Source organism: Quercus robur, chromosome 6 (assembly GCF_932294415.1).
Source record: "Quercus robur chromosome 6, dhQueRobu3.1, whole genome shotgun sequence".
Lineage (NCBI taxonomy): Eukaryota > Viridiplantae > Streptophyta > Magnoliopsida > Fagales > Fagaceae > Quercus > Quercus robur.
This window is the reverse complement of record NC_065539.1, coordinates 12,461,983-12,489,137: the sequence shown is the minus strand read 5'-3', so window position 1 is coordinate 12,489,137 and position 27,155 is coordinate 12,461,983. Positions and strand designations below refer to the sequence as shown.

Genomic DNA, 27,155 nt, shown 5'->3' with positions numbered 1-27,155 from the left:
GAACTACATTGAACCAACTATTTTTTTGATCTATTACTTCTATTATATTGGATATTCCATAATATAAATAAAATCCCTTGAGCCATAAAATACACATAATTCCTCCTTGTTACATTTGTGGATGGCCAAGAGCCTTGTTTCTCAATAAAAACTTCTTAGTATTTCCAACGAAGTTGTTCAAGGCTTGAATCTCTCTTACCATGTTGTAATTATTGGATTATTACGATGTGTGAAATTTAGGTTATGTTTTGTAACAGTTTTTGCTTTCTATTTTCAAAAACTTGTTTTTGGGAATATAACAAAAAAAAAACAATTTTCTTGTATTTTTGAAATCAAAAACATGTTTGGTTAGTTGAAATTAAAAATATAATTTTTTGAAGAAAAAAATAGAAAATATTAAAATATGTTGTTACTAGGATTTGAACTCTAATGCTAACTTATTAAATGAGATAGATTCATTAAATTAAATGCGTATTTTCATTGACTTTTGAAAATTAAAAACTGAAAACAACATTTTACATGTTTTCAGTTTTCTTCACAAATTGAGTTTTGAGAACAGTTTTTTTTTTCTATCCATTTTGGGTTGCCATACAAATTTTTTAGTCTTAAAAATAGAAAATTGTTTTTGGAAACAGAAATTAAGTGGAAAAAACAGTTACCCAACATACCCTTATAATTGTGTGGAATCCACGGTAGTGTGATATCAATATACTGTGAGAGACGTATTAATATTACATATATCAAATGCATGAAATATCTTATTCGTGTGATGAGCTCAAGGTTGAAGCATATTGAGAGCTAATGCCTCCTCGAAGCAAGCAAAACATTAAAAGATATATCATGAAAGTAGATCATACTATCATAATTATGAAGACAATATTGAACATGATTTGAATGCATTGAAATATAACCAATGATAATCAATTGAAAAAAGAAAAAGAAAAAGATAATTGAACCGATCACTTTAAATCTTTTAAATTATCATCCTTGATACCTACAAACTTAAAAATCTTATGTTAACTGAAAAACAAAACAAAAAGCAATATCACAAAACTAAATAAATATCTTTTTAGTAAGTTTTTTTTTTTTTTTTTTTTTTTGTTGAACAATTTTTGGTAAGATTTAATATATTTATTCCATAAGGATTATTATTAGTTTTCTTACAACAAAGGGGTGAAGAATTTGAATCTTATCTCTAAATGGAATGTCAATGAATCACAAGATTTTTTTTATTAATTATACTTACTGATTACTCAATAAACATTATTACTAATTTATTACATTTTTTTTATGAAATATTAAATTGTTATTATTAATTTATTACATTAATGAACTAACAGTTAAACTTTGTTAAAGAGTATGTATCTCCATATATATCAACTTTGTCAAGAGAGAGAGAAAAGAGAGAGTGAGAGAATTGACAGGTGGAGAAAGACTTCCGACCTTCCGGTCCGTCGTAACAAAGCGAAAGCAAAAGCCAAAAAAAAAAAAAAAAAAAAAAAAAAAAAACAAAAACAAACCGCGCAAAACGCAACGAATCGCGTCAAAAAAAAAAAGAAAAACCTTGAACGACTACGCACATAAAACGATACATCTGTGTCGTCAGATCCAAGCCGACACTTTTGCCAAAAACAACAAAAATAAATCAAAATAAAATAAATATCTCCGAACTCTTCCTCCGTACTTCTCTACTCCAAAAAACACACACACACTCTCTCTACTCTTCTGTCACTTTTCTACTTTTCCCACTTTTTACTTTTCCTGTTTACCAAACACACTTAATACCCTCTCTTCTTCTAGAAAAGCTCTCTGCTAGTTCTTCTCTCTCTGTTGGTGTTGCTTTGCTTCGTTATTTCTCTCTCTCTCATTCATTCTCTCTATGCCATTTCTGTGCAAGCTGGGATCGGAAGTGAGTACTGACACGCACATTGTTGATGCTAATCATGTCTCTGCTTTCTCTCTTCATCGCTTTATAGTTTGTTTATTCAGGTTTCTTTTGCATTGAAGCCCTCATGCACAGTAAATAACACCCGGGGGCTTCTTCACTTTCTGAGTTGAGAGACCCTTCAGATTTACTGCTCCATTGACTTTTAACTTGGAGGTGTTGTAAATCTAACTTTTGTTGTCTTTTCTAATTTGAAAAAAAAAAAAAAAAGGGAGGTAAACTAGCTTGCTATTACTGTATTTAGTTCTTGCTTCTGGGTTTTGCTTTTTTCTTAATTACCATTGCAATGTGAGATTCCTCAGTTTTTTACCTGATTGTTAGTGATAAGCTAATTGACTATACGTTCATTGATGCCATATTACTTCATTTGAGTTTGTGTGTTAAATTTTGTTGAATCTTTGATTGTGTAAGAGAGAGAGAGAGAGAGAGAGTATCATTTGATTTCTAATTTTATTTGAAAAGTTGAGTGGTAAGAAGAAAAACAGTGTTATTCTGTAAATGGGGTTAGAGTAGAAGAATAGTTATGCTCTTTTTCATAGCTGTTTGCTTCATTTTTTTTTCCCAAATGTATTGAGTGGTTGTTTAATTAGTGCATTGGTTATGTTCGTGAAAATTATTTCTTCCCTTTCATTCTTTGACGGATATGCAATTCTCTTTTATGTTTCCTGTGTACTTGGGCAGCACCCTTTGCACTCTTTAGGAAAATAAAAAATTACAAAAAGAAGATATAAAATATAAAGAGAGTGACATCATGGTGGATTGTTTAATTTTCAATCAAGAAAACTTCTCTTCGTGAACGGATCTTTTTGTACAGATATATGAATTTATGCTCAGCAGTAGTAACTGATATAAAATTAGAGTTATAACTTATAAATTTGGTCTTCTTTTATTTTTCCATGCAGATTCCTCATATAAAGTCCCTATACTATCCTATCTGGACTTGGCAATATAATGGACAACAAGGCATGGCTTTGGAAGAAGAAATCTTCAGAGAAGACTGTTCTTTCAACCGACAAAATAAACACCTCTTTAAAAGGAAATGAAGAAGAGGTAATTCAGTCATTATCTCTTTGTCACTGTTAGAAGTATGCGGTTAAATGATTGAAATTCACCATGTCCCAATAGCTTAAACTCTTGGGAGAATTGATAATTTAACAGTCACTAATATTACTAGCAAGATGACATGTTGATCTTCTTCATATTATGTCATCTTTTAAGTTCATGGCTTAGTGAGTTCCACAGTATTATTTTCTCATCACATCAGAGGCACACTGCACTACATCTTAACATGTTTTAAGTCTAATGCTTTAGCTATAAATCTTTAATAGTCCTATTTTTGTCTTATATAGTGAGGAAGTCCTCGCTCGAATGTTTATTGGTCAAAGGTCGAGTTGAACTTCAGTAGGACTTCAACAGATGAAAGCTTAAATACTCTTAGACCGCCTATAGTATCACTAGAAAAGGCTTCTTGCCTGAGTATGATGGAAATTTTGTGAACAAGCTTTAGAAATGAGATTATTATGTGTTAGTTGATTTTTGTCATTTTATTAAGGAGCTGAATCTCAGCTGCCAAATGAGTTTGTATTCTAGTTTTTAATTAAAATAAAGGAAAAGAAAATGCTATACTGCTGTAAGGAGTGCCAATTAACACAATAAATGGTTATGCATCAAGAGGGGACTAGAAAGGAAAAAATAAAATAAAAAAGGAATTGTTTGACTCAATGGAGTTGAAAAAATCAGGTTTCAAATTCTGCCCATTAAATATTCTACAAGGGAGTAGGGTCAGAATGACAAACATCTGAATTGGAATACCAGAGTTGACCACCTTTTATCTGCATGTTTTTCCTTGAAGCCTTTAGCTTTTAGATTAATTTTTCAGATTGGTTAGAGGCTTTGGCTGAAAAGCTTGTTTTATAATGTGCCTCTCCTATTGCTAATACCAAAATGTAATTCATAGTAGAAATATTGGTTTAAAAAGAGGTTTATAAAAAACCCGGTATAATACAAGATTGAAGTAGTGTATCTGAAATCTGAATAACCAAAGTTTCTTTTTCAGTCAACAATTGTCCTCAGGGAGAAACATTACCATGTTTCAGATCATTCTCTATCACAAACTAAGACTCCTGATTTGGTTAAAATAATCACAAAAGTCAATCAAAAGATGAAATGTAGATGGAAAAGCTTCCTATGGATACTGAATATGCTTCCCCTGTGTGGTTCTAGCCTTCTGGGATGCCTAAGCTTTACGAGATTTTGACTCTCGAGGATCACAACCTAGTGACTATTATCAAGAAACTAGTGCCTTCTAGTATGGGCAAAGAAACTTCAAAAGTGATTCCCCAAGAGGCATTCCTACTTGAGCAGATTTTTGAGTGTTTTCTATATGTCTTTGTCTTTCATTTGGAAACTTTTTTATGTACTTTGAGGCTTTTGTGGCTCCTTATCCTTTTTTCCCTTTCTTCAGATACAGACACTTCTGACTGAGAAAGCCAAATTGGAGAAAGACCTTAGAATTTTAAATGATAAGCTTTCTTCAGCCCTCTCTGAGTGTGACGCTAAAGATGAACTTGTGAAGGACCATGCAAAGATGGCGCAGGAAGCAATTGCAGGTGATATACTGTGGTTTTTCCCCATTCTAGATTCCCTTGTACTTTGCAGGGAAGTTATAGGCTGCACTGTGTACTTTTCTTGAAATAAAATTTTGGAAAAATTGCACTTTAATCTATATAGTTTTTGGGGTTATTTTAAATTAAACCTTGGAGTTTCAAATCTTACACCTAAAACCTCTGACTCTCTCAACCGTATTGAAAATCGCCTTCTGTCAATTTTTCCCATAATGACATCTGAGCACGTGAAAAATTGTAAATGGTGTGTTTTAGAAAGATTAATATTGGACCCTCAACTTAAAATGATGTTGTTTTGGAACTTATTAAAAAAACTCCTTAACAACCAAAAAAAAAAAAAAATGAAAACACTCACTTTCTCTTCTTCTCTTCCTCCTTTCCTTTTTCAGTTTCCTCATTCTGAGGAAGACCATAGCCAACCAAAGTAAAGCTGCAGAAGGTTCAGATGTATCCTGGGACAACATATTAGGATGCTGCCACTGCTGTGACCATTTAAAATCTAAACAGTAAACCCCCACCCCCCATTATAGCCAATCAGTACACATCAAAATGTTGAATGCTTTTCCCAATTTGCTTTACTCCATTTCCCAATTCTCTTACAACAAGAATCACCATATCATTAGAATAATGGGAGTTTCTCCAGACTGAGATGATTTTATTTGTCTCTCTCTCACACACACACACACAATTCTTTTCGTTCACTTTGATACTTTGTCATTTTTGGCTATGGATTTTGGTGCAGGTTCACTTTCTGTTTGTTTTCCAAGAAAATTAAAGGCAAAGAAAAGAATGTAGAATTTTGATTTTTCTAATTGATGTTGTTTTGATTTTGGAAAAACTGGCAGCTGGCTGCATATGTGTTATGTTTTATGGTCAGTGATGGTGGCCTTGGTTTAGCAATGAGTTTTGGGTGTGGCAGATTGGGCTTGGTTGGGTTTGAGTGAGGTGGGAGTTGTTGCGAGGCCCTTTGGCCAGTTGGTGTGGAGATGATTGGCTGTTTGGGCATTTGATGTGCTTTTTGTTTTGGGGATGGAGCCATAGATGTGTTTTGGTGATGGGTTTTGATTGTGGTGGTTGTGAATGTTTTTTCCTGTTTTGGGGGGGGGGGGGGGGGGGGTTATTAGGCTCAAATGACATTGTTTTTAAGTTAAGAGACCCTCTTAAGTTAAGAGGGTCATGTGTGCTTGGACAGCATTATGGGAAAACTGGACGCCCCCCCCCCCCCCCCCCCCCTCTCTTTTTAATGGTTGAGAAAGTGTGTGGTTTTAAATGCAAGATTTGAGACTCTAGGGTTTTTGTTACCACTTAGGTTAAAATGCAATTTGTCTTAAAATTATTCATGCATAAAAAAAAAGTTATGGGTTGCAAAATTACCACTCACCTTATGATATGCACTTGGTTAAATTATGTCTTCAGATGACAAGAAAGTGATCCTTTGCTAAATAATTTTTATGTAGGCTGGGAGAAGGCAGAAGCAGAAGTGGTGTCTCTAAAGCAAGAATTAGATGGAGCTTTACTGCAGAGGGTAGTTGGTGAAGAAAGATTAGCTCATCTGGATGCAGCACTCAAGGAATGTATGCAACAGCTACGTTTTGTTCGAGAAGAGCAGGAGAAAAGAATTCATGATGCTGTTATGATGACATCAAAGGAATTTGAAAAAACCCAGGCAGTTTTAGAGGAGAAGTTAGCAGAGACAAGTAAAAGGCTTGCCAAAACAGGCGTTGAAAATTCTCAGCTTAGCAAGGCCCTCCTGGTGAAGGAAAAGTTGATCGAAGATGTTAATAGACAGTTGACTCAGTTGGAGGCAGATTTTAGTGCACTAAGGACTAGATTAGAATCCACAGAGAAAGATAATGCTTCTTTGAAGTATGAGGTTCGAGTACTTCAGAAGGAGCTTGAAATCCGAAACGAGGAGAGAGAATTTAATCGTCGAACAGCTGATGCATCTCACAAGCAACACCTAGAGAGTGTGAAGAAAATTGCAAAGTTAGAATCAGAGTGTCAGAGGTTGCGTCTCCTAGTCAGGAAGCGTTTGCCAGGTCCTGCTGCTTTAGCGAAAATGAAAAATGAAGTTGAAATGCTGGGAAAGGATTCAGTTGAAATGAGGAGGAGAAAGTTGAATACAACTGGTATCATGGTTGACTCTGCGATTGATAACTCTCCCGAGAATACCAATAGAAAGATTGGTTTTCTGACTGAGCAATTATGTGCTATGGAAGAAGAAAACAAGAATCTCAAGGAAGCCCTTCATCAAAATGCAAATGAACTCCAAATCTCAAGGATCATGCATGGTCGCTCAGCGTCCAAATTATCTCAAGGTGAGTTGCAGCTTGAAGAAGTATCAAAAGGTCAGACTATTATGGGGCCAACAAGGAGTAGTCGTATGTCTCATGAGCTCTCTCTGGCATCAATTTCTGACATTGGCAGTGATGATAAGGTTAGCTGTGCTGAATCATGGGCTTCTGCTTTGATTTCGGAACTGGAGCACTTTAAAAATGGTAAACAAAAGGGTTCACCATCATCTAAAACTATTGGAACTGCAGACATTAATCTGATGGATGACTTTGTTGAAATGGAAAGATTAGCGTTAGTGTCTGTTGATAAACCATTTGGAGATTCTCATGCTTCTCAGCCCTTGGAAACTGAGTTAAATGAGGATTCTTCAGAGTTAAAGGGTAGGGAGATAGTTCCAGTTTCTGACTCTGAATCTGGCTTCATTGTGTCAAACCAGGAAATCAGGTTCAAAGATACATTAATTGGTAAAGTTCCTGGTTGGCTGCAAGATATACTGAAAGTGGTTTTGGAGCAAAACCGTGTTACACAGAGAGACCCTGATGAAATAGTTGAGGATATTAGAGCAGCTTTGGTGTATATAAATTGTTCAAACCCCAGAGATGTTGTTGATGCAAGGGAAAGTTCAAACAATCCTGATGCATCTAATCCCCCACATGTAAATGGCTACATCTCATGGAAGCCATCAAAAAAACATTCTGGGATGGATTCTCCTGGTGGTGTATCTCATGTTGACGTCTCATTGACAGAAAAGAGCAACCAGCAGTTGCACTCGGATCTGGGTAAGTCGATAGGCAAACTAATTGAGCTTATTGAAGGGATCAGTTTGCCGTCTCTGGATTATGATAACCCTGAGACCTTATCCAGAAAGGATGGGAACATTTTCACCAACAAAAATTTAGATACACCTACAGGGTACATGGCGCGGGTTTTCCAGTGGAAAACTTCTGAACTCAGTGCTGTTTTACAGCAATTTATTCATAGTTGTTATGATCTGTTGAATGGAAAGGCTAACATAGACAAATTTGCCCAAGAAGTAACTACTGCTTTAGACTGGATTATGAATCATTGCTTTTCCCTACAAGATGTTTCAAGCATGAGGGATGAGATTAAAAAGCATTGTGATTGGGATGAATCACGAAGTGAAAGTGAAGCAGAAGCTGGAATTATTGGTCATTTTTTTGAAGCTGATAAACTACGTGTTCCCAGAGAACAATTATCATATTTGCCTATGCTTGCTGCTTCTAACAGTCATCATATTCATATGGAAGAGCTTGAATATAATGTGAGGGAAGAAAATAGGAAACTGAGAGATGAAGTTATGAATTTGGAATCTGCAAAGAAAGACTTGGAAGGGAGGCTTCGGTCTGCTACTGAAAAGAGTGAATCCCTGATGAATAAACTTCTTGAATCAGAAAAAACCATTGGAAGCTTGCAAACAGAGTTGGAAACTCTAAAAGAATCGAAAGGAAGGATTGAGGGTCACATTGAAGGCCAAAAGTTGATGAATGAAGATCTAGATAGACAACTTGCAGCAGCCAGAGTGGAATTAAATGAGGCTTGGCATAAGCTTTCATCACTGGAGGTGGAGCTGGATAATAAAAATAGCTGTTGTGAAGAATTGGAGGCCACATGTCTTGAACTGCAGCTCCAGCTTGAAAGGTTCTTTATTTTTCTAATGATTTTAATTCCTTGAAATATATTAACTACTACTTCTATTTGTCTGAATTATTAAGATATGCCTTGTATCTGATATATTTTCAGCATTACAAAGAAGAAAAGCCCGAAGCATGACCTCAATCAGGAAGAAAAGCAACTTCGGACTGTAAGTTCATACAGTGTTACTGATACTAAGGTTGTGGGAAAATACTTTATATTTTTGTTTGCAGTGTTACAATCTGTTAATTATTTGATAACTGAAGCTCACTGTAGATGTTGATACTCTGAATTTTTTACAACGTATTTCACTAACATTTGCAATGTTGAAAGGGTATTTGACCATCAAAATTTTCTTGTTGCATATAGAGAATATAATCAGAAAACAAAATTGCCTTGTTTTTATTAACAAATAATGTGCTTTTCCTACTAGAGCATAATGTGTGAATTGCTTGAGATTTTTTTTTTTTGATAGATAATTAGAGTGATATTATTGATGGAAAGAGAGGAAAAATACAAGTTGTTCATGATGATGAACACAGGTAAACATAAACAAACAACAAAGAAAAAGAAATCAAGAGGCTATTCTAAGAGAAAACCTAAACTCTGAAAGAGAGGAACAATCCATAAAACCCTTGCACCAAGACCAATAAAAAAGATTACGTTGGCATAGAACTTTTAACTCTTCCAATGTCTTCTCAGTGTCCTCAAAAGGAGCGATGATTTCGTTCCAACCATACAATCCACATCAAACAACTTGGAATCAAATTCCAAATATCTGAAGTATGATTCCCAGGCCAATGATGCCAACAAAATAACAACCCCGCCACAGAGCCTAGCATGACCCATTGAACACCAAAAACCTGAAGCATAAAAACCCATAAAGAGTGTAGAACAGGACAATGAAAAAGTAAATGGTCCACAGATTCTCCATTACAACGGCACATACAATGCTGATTTGCCAATGAGCGACCCCTAAGCATGAGATTATCTAAAGTAAGAATTTGACCATGAGTAGCTGTCCACAAAAAGAAAGCCACTCTTTTAGGAACCTTAGTTTTCCAAACACCCTTTCAAGGGAACAAAGAATTTTGAGCATCCCAGATCTCATGGTAGAAAGACCAAGTGTCAAACTTACCATTTCCTTTGAGGCGCTGACAAAGAGTATCACTCCTTACACCTCGGGGAATACGAGATTAAATAAATCAAGACGAGAACAAGCTGCATCTAGCTTCCAGTATTGAAAATCCCTATAAAATCTCAAATCCCGAACTCTAACAATTCCCCCCTCCTGAAGACACAAAATATCAGAAATACAAGCTTCCTTGTCATCTGAGAAATTGTAAAGCTTAGGATAGAGAAATTTAAGGGTGTTATTCCCAACCCACCTATCATGCCAGAAGAGGATACTGGTACCATCACCCACTATGACAGACAAATTCTTAGAAAAACTCTCCCACCCTTTATTGCTTGAGATTGTTAAGTTTTCCTCATACAGAAAATGAATTAAATTGATCAATGCTGTATGTCCTTACATGTAGGAATTACCTGCAGAAAACAAATAAGTAGCTGCAAGGATTGGCATTGAACTGAACTTCTCAAACTTGATTTCTCCATAAGATTAATACTATAGAAAATAAACAGAAATCTACGTCATCTGTTAGGTTTGCTGTACACCCGCCTTTAATTATATTAGCACAGAAGGAATGTTGAAAAGAGAGGACTTCATGTAAAATAAAATGAAAGCAAAAAAAAAAAAATTATTGTAATGCATTCAATGAGTATCACTCTTACCAATGCCATTGTAATTTGGAAAATTCTGAAGAGTTGCTTACTAGTGCTTAGTTACATTTTACACTATCTTACTTGGTTTTGAGTGAGGGGCTGTTGGTCAATTGTGCAGGATTGGGAGATCACAACTGCTTCAGAAAAGTTGGCAGAGTGCCAGGAGACTATCCTAAACCTGGGCAAGCAATTGAAGGCATTAGCCACACCAAGGGAAACAGCCCTTTTTGACAAGGTCATAGCTAACTCCACTGACACAATTATCACTACCACCACCACAGCCCCAACCCCACCCAAGGACAGGAGCATGAACCAGCACTCCTCTCTACTCGATCAGATGCTAGCAGAGGATGATGCTGCAGCTGAAGTTCTTATATCTCCAAAGATCAAAGAAATTAATGGCAATTCCACTATAAAAGACATTGGGTCATTCCAGCCTCTTGAAAAAATTCTTGTTATAAATGGTGTTAAACACGAGGATGACAACGCTACAGGCAGTTCTTTGGCAATTGTGCCTAGCAAGAATCGAGGAGGCGCGAATTTGTGGAGAAAGCTGTTGTGGAGAAAGAGAAAAGGTAACAGTAAGAAAACATCTCTTCCGTTTGCCCCCTGACAACATCACCGTACTGATAAAGTGATGGCAAGCTTGGTGATCAGGGTTCAATTTTTATTATTATTAGTATCATAGTTGTTCGATTTGTTGTAAAGGAATTGGGAAATAATAAGTCTTGGCTTTTATTAATCATATGAGAAAGAGAGCGTGAGTGAGAGTTTTGCATGTTGTGTGTATTAATGTTGTATATAAAACTGATGCCAGGACATTATAAGGTTTACTGCATAGTGAAGATGTTCCTAAAGGTGATAACATTTACTTGAGCCAAGTTTAATATCAGAGGATCCTTTTGTTTTGTTGCTTGAGCGAGAGTGAACTTTTCTTCTTCTTCTCCCTCTCTCTCTCTCTCTCTTTTATTTTTAAAGAGATCTATATATTAAAGCGAATACTTGACTTAGTCAGGTTCGACATTGCTAGCACAATGCCTATCATGGGCTACACCCAAAGCATCCAAGCTTAGTAACATGCGTATATCAGTAGGGGAAACAAGTAAAAAAAAAAAATTATTCTGTTTGAGTTTAGCTCCCCTTCTAACAAGAGCATCAGCACACTTGTTAACCTCCCTAAAGCAATGCTTTACCCTTGACTGGGGTATCCTGCTGAATGGTGTCCTGTGATTAGTAATTAGTGGGAGGTTACAACTAGAAGAACAAGAGTCTAGGGTAAAGTAGTCCACAAATATTTTAGCATCTAGCTCAATTTTGACAGAATGGTATAGTAACAAGGCACAGAAGAAGACCATCCCTCAAAGCCCACAGTTCGGCAAGAACACTGTTACTCCTGTGGCTAATGCAAATCCTTTGATCCACTCACCATTGTGATCTCGAATGAGTCCACCGCCAGCCAGACTGGAGTGCCCAGCGAAGAGCCATCAATGTTGAGCTTAAACCAATAAGAGGGTGATTTTTCCCAGCTGACCTTTTGTAAGTATCTTAACTCTTAAGGACCTACACAGCTTAGGTGAAATAATAAGGGAGTGTTCTTCAGCTTTGTAAAAAGTCTCTAACAAGGAGCATAACATTAGGACCTTCCTTTTTGCATACCAGGTTATTTCTCTGTAAACACAAACTCCAAATGCCAAAGAGAAAGATCAGTCTCCAAGGGAGAGGAGAACCCTGGCAAAGGGCATTGCTGCAGGAATTCTCAGTTAGAATCTATCTGCCTCTGTTAACCAGCATAACTTTTATTGGCAAGCAAGATATGTAGCATTTCAGCATAGAAGTTTAATCTTTGGCAGAATGTCCAGTGACCAAATCCATTTACCTTTAAAAAGATTTGGTTGATGGACATTCCCAGCAGCAATGGAGTATGCATTCTTGGGGTCAAAGGCCCCATTGGAGGAGGAATCCCAGAGAATAGTGTCTTCACAGATACTTACACAGCTAAGAGAAATAGCTTTAATGCATATTTTCAAAGGTATAGCCATATGGGGAACTCAAAGGAGAGAGTTGAAGTCCCATATCCCAATAGAAAATCCATATTTAACCAGCAGGCTATTTCCATCACTTTCACTCCCCAGGCATTAAGAAGCCCTTTAATAAGTTTTCCCAGCACACCTTGTTTACATCAGCATGCATGCCAGAAGCTCAGACTGCTGTTGTTACCAGTCTTCATTCTACTGTTGTTTACACCAGCAGGCATGTCACTGAACTTAGTTCCTTAATTTAGTTACCTTATTTGGGTTCACAACCAAGAGCTTAGCTAGTTCGCCTAAGTAATTTAAGATACCATAGCATTCTTTTTCTTTACATCTAGTAGGGATTGGCCATTAGTCTGCCACCTAATGCTATCATCTGATCATCAATTGAAGATCTAAAAAGCTTCCTTTTCCAATACAAAGAAAATAGATAACGATGCTCTATAAGTCCAAAATTCGAAAATATTTCAATATTTTGATTCCCCTTTGCATTCAGAAACAAAAATGACATCTAAATTTTAATCATATATGGTATATTGGATAGCTTACAGAAAAAAGGCTTTAGATAATTTTTTTTCCTCAAAAAGAATAAGAAAGGAGAGAAGATGGACACAAGTCCCTCTTTGTTCATACTCAATCTCTGTATAGTACAAATCTCGCAACATCAGGGAGTCCAGCCTCTTTATAACATTCAGCAATCCGATCCACAGAGTCGTCCCAAGTCCCTTCAACAGAGGATAAATCCAACAAAAAGGCAGCTTCATCCAACGCAACCTGCACATTTGAATTATAGAAGTAGAGCACCAGATGTAGACAAATAATATACTTCCCTTGTGATGTTCATCTTAAAATGAATTTTCATATTGAAGTTCATGATATAGTAGCTAAGATAATAAATACTGAAAATTAATCGTAGTACCTGAGCAGGTGCCTTTCCCTTCTTAAGATCTTCTCGCTTTCCCTCTTCTGTCACCTTCTCCTTAAAGTACTCGATCTGCTCATCCTCCCATTGTGCTATTTCTGCAACTTCCTGGACATAAACTAATTAGACACATATAAATACCAGAAAAGAGAGGGAGGAAAAAGAATGAAGACACTAAGAAAGAGAGGGAGATCTCGCTTGCGAAGGCCATGCGGGAAATATCATGAAAGCGTCCATACCTGGTATTTACAGCCCAAAGTCCACCATGGTGATTTTAAAGCTCCCCTGGCAGCATCTTTCGCTTCTAGATTACGCCCAACCCTATGAATATAACAAAAACTTTTGAGAATGAAAGCTATCCATATTGGTCAAAATTTAGGAAAAGCTCATAGGAGAAGGTGATTAGAGAAGATTTTTAGAAACCTCAGCAAAAGCTCTGCATTGAAAACAAATGGCCGGGCAAATCCTGGAAAATGCTCCTTCTTGGTATAAAATTCTCCAGTTACCATAGCTGAAACCTTTGATAAACCACATATAAAGAATCAACATCGTATGTTCACCAAAATACTGCTTAGTTAGAAACAGTATCCCAAGTCAGTTGTCTTACATGGTCCCCTTCCTCAAAATGCCGCATCACTTTACGCTCTAATATATCTGGAAACAAACCAACCTGAAAATGAACCTTTTCTTGTAAACAATTTGTTACCCAGAATATAAACACCATATTCATCTAAATTGTTTACAATTTAGAAATTTCTTTCATACCTTTCTTAAGAGGTAGACATCTAGATTTGAGATCTGAGACTTGGCATAGTCACCCTTTCTGTAAAATTTCTCCCCATCATCTGCTGGAGCTTGAAATAGCTCGTTCTTCATTTCTGGAGATTTGTTGGCATCTTCTTCAACTAGGAGTCTGTTTATAAATTGGTCTACCTGTACACAGAAGAAAACCAAAATGCATTTCTAGTGAATTCTAGCCAAGCCTTAATGCACAACATTATTCATGCTTTACTTACATTCTTGGCTAAAAGCCACACTCCATGCTTTCTGACTTCCACCACCGGCATCTCCATGCTGTTGGTATCAAAGAAAATCAATAAAGCAAAAACAAAATAAACCAAACAAAGGCGGTGAAAAATATTGTAATCATGTATACCCAGGTGGAGCTGTAGGCCATCTCAGTAGAGCAGTTACAGTTCCTATTAACAAGGCAATCACACAACAGCTTCAACCCAAATATTTCTCAGGAATATCCAATGCCAAACATATGCAAATGCAATGCCTTAGCCATACCAGAGCTGTTTTTTGACAGTGGAATGGCAAGGGGGATTAACCCTTGCTTGGCCCCAGGAGACAAAATGGATTCACCTATTACAAAGCAAGAAATGTGATAGATCACATTAGGATTCTATTAGTTACGAGAAAACTGAACAAGAAGCACTTACCACTTTTAAAAAAAAAGGTATAGAACATGTGGGACAAATGTTGGTCAATGCATGGTATTTGTGCACTGTAAAAAAAGAAAATATCTATGCTGAATCCAGATTTGTTGTCTCCCTGGATGCTAGGACTATTGATAGCTGAAGTTCATGACTGGAATATCAAGGACAGTGAAAACTCAAAGACACAAAAAGCCTCTTGTTGCATAGTGTTAGGTTTTAGATTGGCAAATTCCATGACAATGTAATAATCAATGATTGTGTTATACAATGTTCAAGCTCAAAGTGTGATGAGGCAGCTCAAAGAGGACGTTCTGTCAGTATTTTGACTGCCATTCGATCAATTGAAATCCAAGTTTTGACAGACATTTGATTGCTTCTTGATTGATCAAAAGAAGATTTTCGACAACTCTCGATCTCCACTTGATCGATCAGAAATCGCATAGACTCTAAATGTGTTTTAATTTCTGAAGTCGGCTGCCTTGGTTTTTGTACACTACTTGCATAACATATAAAAGGCCCGTTATAAATTCGAGTTCATAAGGTTTTTGGAGGTTATAGCCGTGCACCTTAAAGAGAGATATTCTAAGCCTTAACTGTATAACCCATGAGTTCAGAAAGCTGATTTTAACAATGGTGTTGCTGCCATATTTGTGATCAAAATTGAAGTCACAGAACCAACAACCCAGTGTGTCACTGAAGTATTCAAACCTTCAAGGAGGGTCCTTGGAGTCAGTCAGAAATTCTGGTCAATTATGGACAGGTCATTCGTCAAAGATTCCATGTATGAAGAGCTCAGACATTCCAAAACTGGTGTGGGCAGCATCAGTAAGTTCATCTATTGGTTGTAGTGTCTAGGGTATTTGAGGAGTGTCACCCTTGGATTGTTTTTTCCTTTGGAGTTGCTCTCCATTGGTTTTCACTTCGTGACCGAATCTGCATGGCATCTATCATTTATTACTTTATTTACAGATTTGGTACTTGCTGTGGTTGTGATTAAATTGTTAAACTTGTGATCATATAATTAATTGGTAAATAATTAATTAATCTTCTGCCTAATCGAATTGGGGTCTAAAACCAATCCTTTTCACATGGTTTTTAAGACAAACAAAAGCTGTACCAATAAACATGGTAGAAATCGGATTCTTCCATTGAATGCACAGGGAAAAGGAAAGCAATATTGGTTCATTTGGATAGACAAGAAAAAAAAATTTGGATTTCAATTTTTAGTTTAAATGACTTATTTGGATAAAGGAATTTAAAGAGAAGGCTTTGGATTTCAATATTGGGTTTAAATTACTTGAATAAAGTATGAAATGATAGAATTTTTTATATAGATGAATTTTATGATGGGGTTTGGAGATTTATTAATATGTGGATTTGAAACGACTAGGTGTAAGAAGTCATTTTAAATCAATAATATCACTGAGTGTTTTTCTTTTAGCAAAACACTTATTATGTGTTGTTAAATTCATATGAAGCAATTTACACTAACAATTGTTCTTCAAATCCATTGATTTTAAATCCTCAAAATCCAAATGCAAACTATGGGAATTAGATAAATCTCAGAACCTAACATAATATCAGGCATTTGCCTTCTGAATAGCTTTCTGAACGAGGGAATACAAAAATCAAGGACCCAATTTGGCGCATTCAATCATAACCATAAATTCTCACTTGAGAGGCTCTGCACTTAAATTACAATGCACACAACTCAGTACTCTACAACATTTTGCAACCATAATTTCTGAGCACATTTTATTGAAAGTAACATATAGAGCCCACACACACACACACATAGCCAAAGATATAAAAAACCCAAGTGACAACAAAGCAAAACGATATTACCAAGTTCTGAAATATCTAGAAACAAGAGGAAAACAAACATGGAACAAAAAATGACCCACCTTTAGTCTTAAGCATTCTTAACAAGTGACACAAATGCTGTGGAGGCTGAGTCGCTGCCACATCCTTTATGAACGTTATATGGTCTGAATGAAATACCCAAATGCCAACAAATATCAAATTTTGAATCAAGCACTTCTTCTTTTTTTTTTTTTTTTTTCAAATAATAATGAACGAATTCACATTTCACAGTCAAACTGCACATAGTACATACCTGGAGTTGGAGAGGAAGAATAGCAGCGAAGGCGAGCCCTGCCGTGACCAAGAAGTAGAGTGGGCAGAGCGGTGCCACGTGGCCCGCCATACACCACTCCACCCCCCACCTTCATTTTCTTCTTTGAGCTGACACACACTGACACACACTTGACACTACAAATGAAATGAAATGAAATGCTCTCTACTACAAGTCTCTCTTGTCTCTGCTATTGGCTCAGGTTCGTCCATTTCTTTCATTCTCTTTTTTGGTTGGGGTCAGATTGGGCCTAAGACATTGCTCACGGTTGAAAATGTGAGGTACCCAAGTTTGAAGGCCCACTTACACTTCTAAATAAACCACAAAAGGTTTTCACAATTTTTGCCAAACCCGCTACATGGTAAATGGCAAGTTGTAATAAAAATTGTGAAACTTTTTATGGTATTAGCATTTCTCCTAAATAAATAGTTGTTGTTGTATTAAGGGTTTTTTTTTTTTCCTTTTTTTGTGCCAAATATTAAGTTTTTGTGAAAAATATTTTTAGACAAAACTTAGTTACAAATTTGGTTGTAATCTACGACTAAAACTTCACTTAATATTTTTTTATTAGATGTGAATTTTGATAAATCCACAATTGAATTTCATTTTCTTCTTATATCCTTCATATTTGCAAAATTTTGAGAAAATCAAAGATCAATAACTATGTTATTAATCAATTTTTTAATTTGCAAGTTTTTGTAGTTTAAAATTATGTATAAAAAATAAGTTCATGGTTCATATAGTAAATAATATTTAATTAGTATAAAATTTGACATGTATGTTAAGAGCGTAAAGAACATGTAATCTAAATGTTAGATTTTCAAATACGTAGCAATGCTAATTTTCTTAAAAGAATTTGTAACTTTAGGCTAAAACTAAGGTTGTAGTCAAAAACTTTGTTCAAAATTTTTTTTTCACAAAAACTTAATATTTGGCTTAAAAAAAAAAGAAAAAAAGCCCCTCTTAGTACAACTACAAGTCTCTGCTATTGGAGAAAATACATGCTGTTTTCATTGCATGTATCCTCTCCCTCACTTGGGGTCCACCCCCATGTGAGGGGGAAGATACATGCAATGAAAACAGCATACACCACCTGCTGTTTTCATTGCATGTATCCTCTCCCTCACTTGGGGTCCACCCTCATGTGAGGGGGAAAATACATGCAATGAAAACAGCATACACCACCTGCTGCCCCATGTGAGGGGGAAAATACATGTAATGAAAACAGCATACACCACCTGCTGTTTTCATTGCATGTATCCTCTCCCTCACTTGGGGTCCACCCCCATGTGAGGGGGAAAATACATGCAATGAAAATAGCATACACCACCTCCTGCTATACCTCCTCTATTGGCTTCTTCATCCTTTTCTTTCTATCTCTTTTTTTCTTTTTCAATTTTTTGTTTTGGGTTAGATTGGTCCTAAGAGATTGAACATTACCCAATAATTCAATGAAGAAATTTATCCTAAATATTTTTGAAGGCCCACTTACACTGCCGATTAAGTAGTCTAGTTAGGCCTATAGCGTTTGCAGGGATATAAGTACGGCTCAAAGTCCAAAAGGATTGGGTGGAGTGTTTACTTGTTCTTATTGAAGAGGAGGATAAGATGATGACATTGAGTTAGTTAGGCCTGATTAAGACATTAGCAGCCAGGAGTTAGGCCTAGTTAGACCGGATTGTTTTCATACGCATGCACAAATTTGCTTTTTTATAATCTTTTTCTCAACCCCACGACATTTATTTCACCTCTCACAACTTGACATATAGATAAGTTGTGTCAAAAACTTTAGTCTTAGCATTTTTTATTTCATAAACATACACAAATAAGCTTTTTCATAAATTTTTTTCCTAATTGAACACGTAGTAATATGTGATTCGAGTAACATTACTTTTACTTTTATTTGATCCAAAAAAAAAAAAAAAATTTTTTTTTACATAAATCCATTAAGTACATCATTTTTATTAACACTAATCATATCATAATATTTCAACAATTAAGAGAATTTTTGTCTTGCTACCAAAAACTTTTTGTTTTATCTTTTTTTGTTAAGTGAAAGTTGCATAAAATTTAATCTTTAGATCAATAGTGATGTTACACTTATTAAAAATTTGTTATATAAAACTTACAAATGGATGTATTATAAAATTACCAAAAAATAAATTAAACATTTATTTACCACATTCATTACAGCATAGTTTTGATGACAATTGATCAATAGTAAATTCCTAGTTGGATATTGTGAAGAGATGGGTAGTAGAGAAATTGGAAGAAATTGGTTTGAATTAGTTAACCCACATATGACATAACAATCATAAAAAGGAAAAAAGAAAAAAAGAAGTAACCAAAAAAAAATCTACTATAAGTAAGAATGGACTTTTATTCATTTATTTGCATACTGCATACCATTTAAGATGATTGATGGAAACATTTGTCAAGAGTAAACGTGTTTTAAAAGTCGAGTTTATCTAGTAATATTATTCTAATAATGTTATTTAAATTAAATACATATAGATAAAAAAGTGTCGTAAAAATACATATAGTATTATTTAAACAACTAAAACTATTATTTAAACAAGACAATCTAATATGCCCTTACTCTTCAAGTCTTCATTTGACAAATCCATTTTATGATAGAAAGAAAAACACGCAAAATAGAAATCCCATGATGACTATTATTACTATTTTTGCTTGAAACTAATTAAACATCGATATCGGTGAACTCTGAATCATTTCCTATTGCCTTCAATATCTCCGGCGAAAGACAAGCTTCAATGTCAATGCTACCTTGTGCCACCCCAGGAAAAACTGTGATCTTTCCATGAGTTTTGTTCCCACCACCGCTTCGCACAGCTACTGGTCTTCCCCATCCAAAGTCGTTGCCGTACACATTGAACCTCGGCGAGCTGCTCGTAACCAAAGCAGTGCTAGCCATGCTACTCTCCGTGAGTATCTCAGGCTTTTCTACCCATGACTCCAAAAAGCTCCTAAGTTTCTCTTCTGTGTGCATAGCAACCATCTTGTTCATTTCCCAAGCTGCATAGCCAAGTCCACGTTTGAGTAGATCACCTGCTTTGATTGCCACAGTCCCTGCCTGCACTGCATTTCCAAGGTATTCGTCAGGCAATGGTGGGTGCAATCTTGGTCTAGCTCCTATTAGCAACCGGTAAAGGACTTGTTGATTTGGGTCAAGATTTTGGCTACGAATTACAGACCGCCAGAAATGAGCTAAGAGTGCTTGTAGAGAGGATATCCGGTTGGTGCCAATCTCTGAATTGGCCTTTGCTTTCAATCTTGCAACGTTTTCTTTTGTGAAATGGAAAACTCTTTCTTTCAATGTTGGGGGAGTGATCAAACTATCACTATCAGAGAGTTTTTTCCCGTAAGGAATTTTGATTGGACAATCAATCCCATCAAGGAAAAAACGTTGAAGGACTGGAGGTTTGGATATTTGATCAAAACCCCGAGAGATTTCAGACCAAGAGTTGAAAAAATGCCAAAACGACGTGCCATCAACAACTGTGTGGTTAATGGTGCACCCGATGAAGATGCCATCAACAAGCTCAGTGATTTGCACTCCAAGCAAGGGCTTAGAAATGCCTTCATAGTTGCGCACACCATTGAGTGGGAAAAACGAGTTGACAAGTTGTAGAGGAACGTAAACAGGCTCAAGGATGTCAGCAACACTAACACCATTGGCTACAGCGTGCACAAACTGTGCTCCAGCGTTGTTGCAGTCAATGAAATAGGATATGGTGTTGTTATCCTTGTTTTCAATGGTGGCAAGGCGACCAGCAAAGGGTGTGAAGAAGTCTAACGTGCGAGATAAGGTGGTTCTAAGGTGATGGACTAAGAGAGTGATTTCTGATTCTGACTCTTTGGCTTGTGAGGTTTTGGGGTTGTGGAAAAGGAGTCCTTTTTGGATGGGGTCTACTAGAAGGAGCTGGAGATCCCATGGAGTTAACTCAATTCTCTGAGTTGGGTGCTCCGGCTTGTGACTTGCGGCTTTGACAGTACTCGTTGAGATGAGTCGAATGCCTGCCATGTTAGTTTATGCAACTGCTTTCTCCGTGCACAAGCATGGGCTTATATGCAAAAGAAGTGCTGGGGAGTGTTATTACTTCTGAATTGAAATCATTATTTAAATTATAGCCGGTAATAACAAATTATTTAGAATTTGTTGCGAAAGTATCATTTTATATTGTAGATATAATCTATAAAAAAAAAAAAAAAAAAAGAATGCATATCTATCCCAGCTTCTCCGTATTACCACTTATCCATGCATCACCAATCATGTTATGACACTTAACTTTTTTCTGGCCAAAGAAATTGGATTCTTAAAAAGGTTAGCAGATATTGGTTCATCGAAAAAAAAAAAAAAAGATACTGGAAGTTTCTTTCCATCTTAATTTATTTCTTTCCCACGTTAGCAATTTTGGGACTGCCTCTTTGAACTTTTATTTTCATTTTCGGGCAGCTCTCTTTATTACTATGGATCCGGAGAATATTTACCTACATTAGGGCTGTCCATCAGAAACCGAAAACCGACCCACCCGTTCAAACCGTCCGGACCGACCCGAAAACCGGCCGATCCGACGCCGGTGACGGTCGGCGGCGGGTCTTCGCCACGAAGAACCGATTCAGGCGGATCGGATGACGGGTTTTCTTCTCCAAAACCCGATGAACCTGATCCGACCGCCGAATCCCGTGAAAGAAGACCGAATCTACCTAGAACCACTCAGATCCGGTGAAGATTTGGTAGTTTTTGGTTAGATCCGGCGATTTGATGGAAGTTTTCGCTCAAATCTGGGCTTGAGGTGGTGTTTTTGGCTTCGATCCCGTGGTTGTCACACAAATCCGAAGAAAAATCAACAGATTCGGCGAAGATCCAGTGAAGAACGGCGAAGATCCGTGAAGAACGGCGAAGATCCGGCGATGAGATGGAAGTTTTCATTCAAATCTGGGCTTGAGGTGGTCTTTCCTGCTTCGATCCCGTGGTTGTCGCACAGATCCGGCGAAGATCCAGAGAAGATTCGGCGAGATCCGGCGAAAATTTGGCGATTTCTGGCGAAGATCTGGAGGGTAAAACTCAGGTCGACTTCGACCGACCCGACCGCTGTACACCGGATCCCGATCCGACTCGACCCGAGGTTACCGGCGGTCGGCGGCGGGTCATTCAACGTCCCACCCGATGTGAGCGGGTCGGTTCCGGGTTGGGCACAAACCCGACCCGGACCGACCCGTGGACACCCCTAGCCTACATTAATAATTTATTTTAGTAAAATTTTTATTAAAAATTGAAAAAATTAGTTAGTTTTTTATTTTTTCATAATTTTTTTTTTCAAATAATTTATTAATAAATGTCCTAAGGATACATATCAATAAAACCCTACTATTATTTGTACAATACATGTCTATGGGGAACACCACTACTTGATCTGTTGCATTTTTCTGAAGTTTAGGTTAGTTCTCCATCTGTTTTAAAATCTAATGTAACACCTTTCGTTATTGAATAAAAGGTCATGATAACGGGTATTCTTAAGTTAATTACTAACAAATGCTACTATGCTAGTTTAGTTCAGCGTTTTTGGGCCAAAACGCACTATTGCAATTTTAAATCAGGATTTTTTCATTTTTGGCGTTTGGTAAGATTTTCAGATCGTGCGTTTGAAATTGCAATCAAACCAAAAGCACGTTTTAGTAATGTACCATTGAGATGGAATATGAAAACACACTCCAAGCTTGCATTGTTACCATTGCTAGTTTTGCGTATTATCCCCAAATTACCCTTGTTATTATTTTGAAATCTCAATTTTACCCAGATCTCTATTCCAAAAAAAATATCTCTAATAAAAAAAAAATATAATCTCGGCTTCAGAGTTCAAACTGCTGCTAGCTTCTGGCTTCTTTTTCTTCTCTTTCTTCTTGTGTTTTGGGTGAAGAAGCAGAGCTGAAGAATAGAGACATTGGTGGGTGGAGGAAAGAAAAGATATTTGATGGGAATTGGAAAGAAATGGGTGGATGAGAAAGAAAAAATAGAAAGAAAAATAAAAAGTGGGTTGAGTGGGATACGTGTAAGGAGATTTATAAAATTAAAAATTACAATTGAATTATGACATAATAAATTATCACAAAATTTTTCATAACAGTAAAGGTGTCAAATATTTCATGTCATAAAAAATTTTTAATTAATTAATAAAATATTATACTAAGATTGATCAGAACTAAAAACAAATAATATTGTTAAAATATTGTGACATTTAATTGTCTTCCTAATTTTTTTAAATTAGTGTTATTTTTCTTTAGAAAAAAAGATAGTGTTATTCACACAATATTTTTATAACAATTTCATAAAGGACTTCTCGTAGCAAGTTATTATTGATTCTCATTTGGACTTATTACTGACATTATTATTATTTTTTATCTACCATTAACAATTTGTTACATAGACTTTATTGTGAATTTTTTGTAAAAATATTGTGTGCATAACTTTCATTAAGGAAAAAAATAATTTGAAAAGAGTTTGTTACTATTAATAATAATGAGTATAATAATTACAAAAAGAAAAATATAAGTCTCAATAAAAAGTAATTACAAAGATTTATACAACTAAAATTATTAAGTTTTAAGATAATGATGATGTATTCTATTCTAAGAAAAATTAAAAGAGTCAATTACTATCGAGAAGTCATTAATAATAATTGTAGGGACGGAATTTGGATTAGACTCAATATAGGATTGGGTTTAGCCCAATAAGTTCAAACAATGAATTTGTAGAGCGTAGGTGAAAGAACTAGTTCTATTCAATAAAAAAGACAATAATAGTTGTTGATTTAAGAGCATCAAACATAATTAAGATAAGAAAATCTGTTCTCGGCACGGCTTGAGGAGTTATGTTATAATGTTTTAATGATGAACAAGGTTACAAGAGTTCAAAGGACTATTACAAAGATTTCTTCGTTTTTCTGATCCTTCTTATTTTTTTAGGCCACCTTTCCATGCTATATACTATAATCTTGGTGTTATCTTTACCATACACGTGTAGGTTAGATTCTAGGGATTCCTTCTTGTCCCATTCAACACCTCTTAGAACCTTCAACTAATAATTGTAAGGCTTCTTAACTACTGTTCAGGTATCACCTCTATATTAATGCGGCCAGAGAGTTAGTTGAGAGACATTTAATATGAAGGTAACAACTTTTAAAGATATTTGTTGCCTCCCTTTGCTCATCTCTTATCCAATGTCCGACTTCTAGTTGTGATGCAATCTTGAAAAATGTCTAGGATGATAAGACATTCTTACTGACCTCGAATCTCCGTTTCCGAGATGACTTTTCTTCTCGGACATACTTTGGATTATTATATACAATCCTTATTTCTTCTTCTCATATCATTTCCATAATAACATTATTTGACAATCCTTGGATTGGTTAATATTTTCGGATTGGGCTATAGGCCCAATTCGTACAATTTTAATAGTACATTTTGACTAACTGACCCCCACAATAATAAAAATGATAATAATAATAATAATATTATTATTATTATTATTAAAAAGAATGAAGTAATTAAAACAAAAATATTTTCATATATATATATTATCATTTTTAATAATTTATAACTCAAATGTTATTTTTATGGATGCTAACTAAACAATTAATTTAAAAAAAAATATTTTTTTTTGATGACTTTTACCCGCTCTATTTTTAAAAAAAAAAAAAATTTCATGTCCCACTTTTCAAAACCACTGCCTTTTTGAAGAGCACCCTATTCCCTTTTCTTTTCTCTGCTTTGTCTTTATTTTCCATGGACAGTGAGTGTTATTGCTTTAGCAGGCAATCGGTACATATTGCCAGTTTTTTGGTGCCAATTAATTGGTCTATTAACTGATGGACAAGACTCTCACCAGTGGCGTGAATCACGTGATTGATTTCTCACAACAGTTCAAATTTACATTGTTATTAATTCCATTTCAAACCCGTTTTGGTTTCTCTAGTGGAACGGAATATTTCGTTACCGATCTATTTCGGCGTATCGTTTCAGGATGTTTCGGGGTTTTTTTTTTAAAAAAAATATATATATATATATGTATATGTATATGAGTACACACATATACAACTTATTATTTACAATTTATTGTATAAATATTATGAAGATGTTATCAATATAACATTTTTCTAATAATCATATTTTTTTTAAAAATAAATTAATATTAATATGATACCTCTGACATTTGCTTTTGGGGCTCAAAAAGAAAAAAAAAAAAAGAAAAGACATTTGCTTTTGAATTTTTTAACTTTTTTTGTCATTTTCAAAGCCACTCACGTGATGGGCTCAGAAAAGTTGAAGTTGAAATTTGAAATACTCTAGAAGACACTAGACACTCAAGATAATGGAAAATAAAAGAGCAAAAGACCAGTCCCACTAACCAGTGGATACAAAACGGAGAAGAAGAAGATAAAGAAGAAGAAGTGGTTGGAACGGATCGTCCTTGCCAAATAACAATAAATATAAAAAAAATTTAGTTAGTTGTCACATTTCAAAACAATGTTGAAAACTAGCATCTCGAGTTTCAAGATAAAACTCGAGTTTTTAAGTCTCGATTTGTAAGAGGATAGATATGATCTGGAAAAAAATCTACGTGAAAATCGAGTTTTGAAGACTCGATTTCCATAAATTGTAGAAAAAAGCCGCTATAGGGCTTTAAAACGTCACTGTAAGGCTTAAAAACACCATTATAGGTGAAATTGTTTTTGCATAAAACTCGAGTCTTAAAGACTCGAGATCTATGTGGCATTTTCACATTCACGAAGTGAGCCTTTCGGACTCGAGTTTTAATATGGATCTCGAGTTTCTAAAACTCGAGATGCTACTTTCCATTATTCTTTTAAAAGTTGCCTAACTTACTACATAGAAAAGCTACACAATGCTAGTTTACTCATATCACCGGCTGGAACGCTGGGTTCATTCAGGCAAATGGTAGGCCGACGTCTTTTGAACCTTTACTGTTTTTTTTTTTTTAAATTTATTTAACAGGCTAAATCCTGTACCGGTCGGAATTTACATCTCGGCCGGAATGATCGGAATGGTCCGAAACGGCCTGAAATTTGACCCGAGGTGGAACGAGGGGTATTCTGGTACCGGTTTGCATACTAGTACGAAAAATTCTGGCCGTTCCGGCCGGAACGGAACAGTATCAATAACAATGCAAAATTAAATACAACGAGAGTTGTTGCCCGTTGGGTCTAAGAGCATTCTCATCATCTCTCTCATAAAAAATGTCATTTTGACACATCAAAAACCTACTTTATCATTTTAGCACATCATTTTACAATTCACCATTTATCACATCTTCTATTCTTCAATTCTATATATTAAAATAATATATTCCAATATTAAAATAACATTAAAAAAACCAACAATATATAAAAATACAAAATATAAAAACCAACCACCCCTACCACAACCCACAGCCCACCCCCACTGTCAGCAACCATCAACGCCCCACCCACATCCCACCTACCACCGTCTCACACTATAAATAACACAGCAGAACACCAAAACCACCACCACAGAAAAACAAAAACAACAAAAAAACACAATTCAACCGCATCCCACACACCAACCCATTGCCGCTGCTAACCCATCCACCGTCGACCCACCCACCCACCCATCAACACCCCACATCCCACCCCACCACCTGAGACACTAGAACCACCACAGCAGAACACCAAAACCACCACCACAGAAAAACAAAAAACAATAACAAAAAACACAAAGATCGGCATCAAGTGGCGTGGTGAGGCTGAACGGAAGAGAGGTCGCCACCCATTGCTGAACCCACCCATCAAATCATTGCAAAAAAAAAAAAAAAAAAAAACCCACAGCAACAGAGATCGGCATCAGGTTGCCACCCACTACCGAACCCACCCATCAAATCACTGCCAAAAAAAAAAAAACCCATAGCAACAGAGATCGGTGAGGCTGAACAGAAGAGAGAAAAGCCACAACAATGAGAGAAAAAAGAGTGAAAGAAGAGATGGGTTGATAGGAATGTCTGAGGAAGAATGAGAGAGGAGAGAAAAAAAAAAGAATAAAGTGATGAGAGAGGAGAGAGAAAGATGAATAAAAAAAATAAATGGAAATGGCATTTGGATCCGTACGCTCTCAAAAATGAGAACGTACTGTAGCATGTTCTATAATTTTAGCACATTTAGCATACCTGATGAGGGTCCGTTTTTGTGTTTGGTATGCCAAATGTGCCAAATATTTGACATTTGGCACATTTGAGAGAGCTAATGGGAGTGCTCTAAAAGAACAAAACA

General features: G+C 35.9%; 3 protein-coding genes across 5 annotated transcripts in view; 1 reads left to right on the top strand and 2 right to left on the bottom strand.

Annotated features, from left to right (window-relative positions):
* Positions 1-1,650: 1,650 nt before the first annotated feature.
* Positions 1,651-11,220, top strand: LOC126732794 (filament-like plant protein 7). Of its 2 annotated transcripts, none has more exons than XM_050435819.1 (6): positions 1,651-2,101; positions 2,848-2,995; positions 4,410-4,554; positions 6,027-8,523; positions 8,626-8,716; positions 10,421-11,220. In XM_050435819.1, exons 2-6 carry the CDS (start codon positions 2,897-2,899, stop codon positions 10,913-10,915), a joined length of 3,327 nt encoding a protein of 1,108 aa, XP_050291776.1. In that variant the 5' UTR covers positions 1,651-2,101; positions 2,848-2,896; the 3' UTR covers positions 10,916-11,220. The 2 variants fall into 2 exon arrangements, with proteins under 2 accessions (XP_050291776.1, XP_050291777.1); XM_050435820.1 differs by having other exon boundaries at positions 1,656-2,101; positions 8,626-8,686.
* A 1,567-nt stretch (positions 11,221-12,787) lies between these two features.
* The window catches only part of LOC126732797 (protein IN CHLOROPLAST ATPASE BIOGENESIS, chloroplastic), a 34,601-nt gene continuing 20,233 nt past the window's right edge, over positions 12,788-27,155 (bottom strand). The window contains exons 1-11 of one of the 2 annotated variants that reach the window (XM_050435822.1): positions 16,813-16,994; positions 16,601-16,684; positions 14,548-14,622; positions 14,411-14,453; positions 14,271-14,328; positions 14,020-14,187; positions 13,862-13,924; positions 13,678-13,772; positions 13,494-13,575; positions 13,252-13,362; positions 12,788-13,106 (exon numbers count right to left, since the gene is read on the bottom strand). In XM_050435822.1, the coding sequence (XP_050291779.1) occupies positions 12,966-13,106; positions 13,252-13,362; positions 13,494-13,575; positions 13,678-13,772; positions 13,862-13,924; positions 14,020-14,187; positions 14,271-14,328; positions 14,411-14,453; positions 14,548-14,622; positions 16,601-16,684; positions 16,813-16,927 (1,035 nt within the window). In that variant the 5' untranslated portion in view covers positions 16,928-16,994 and the 3' untranslated portion in view covers positions 12,788-12,965. Of the gene's footprint in view, positions 13,107-13,251; positions 13,363-13,493; positions 13,576-13,677; positions 13,773-13,861; positions 13,925-14,019; positions 14,188-14,270; positions 14,329-14,410; positions 14,454-14,547; positions 14,623-16,600; positions 16,685-16,812; positions 16,995-27,155 lie in introns of those variants that run through there. The other variant, XM_050435823.1, reaches the window with a different exon arrangement.
* LOC126732795 (uncharacterized acetyltransferase At3g50280-like) lies at positions 19,361-20,990 on the bottom strand. The gene has a single exon (XM_050435821.1). The coding sequence runs from the start codon at positions 20,873-20,875 to the stop codon at positions 19,532-19,534; it is 1,344 nt and encodes a 447-aa protein (XP_050291778.1). The 5' UTR covers positions 20,876-20,990; the 3' UTR covers positions 19,361-19,531.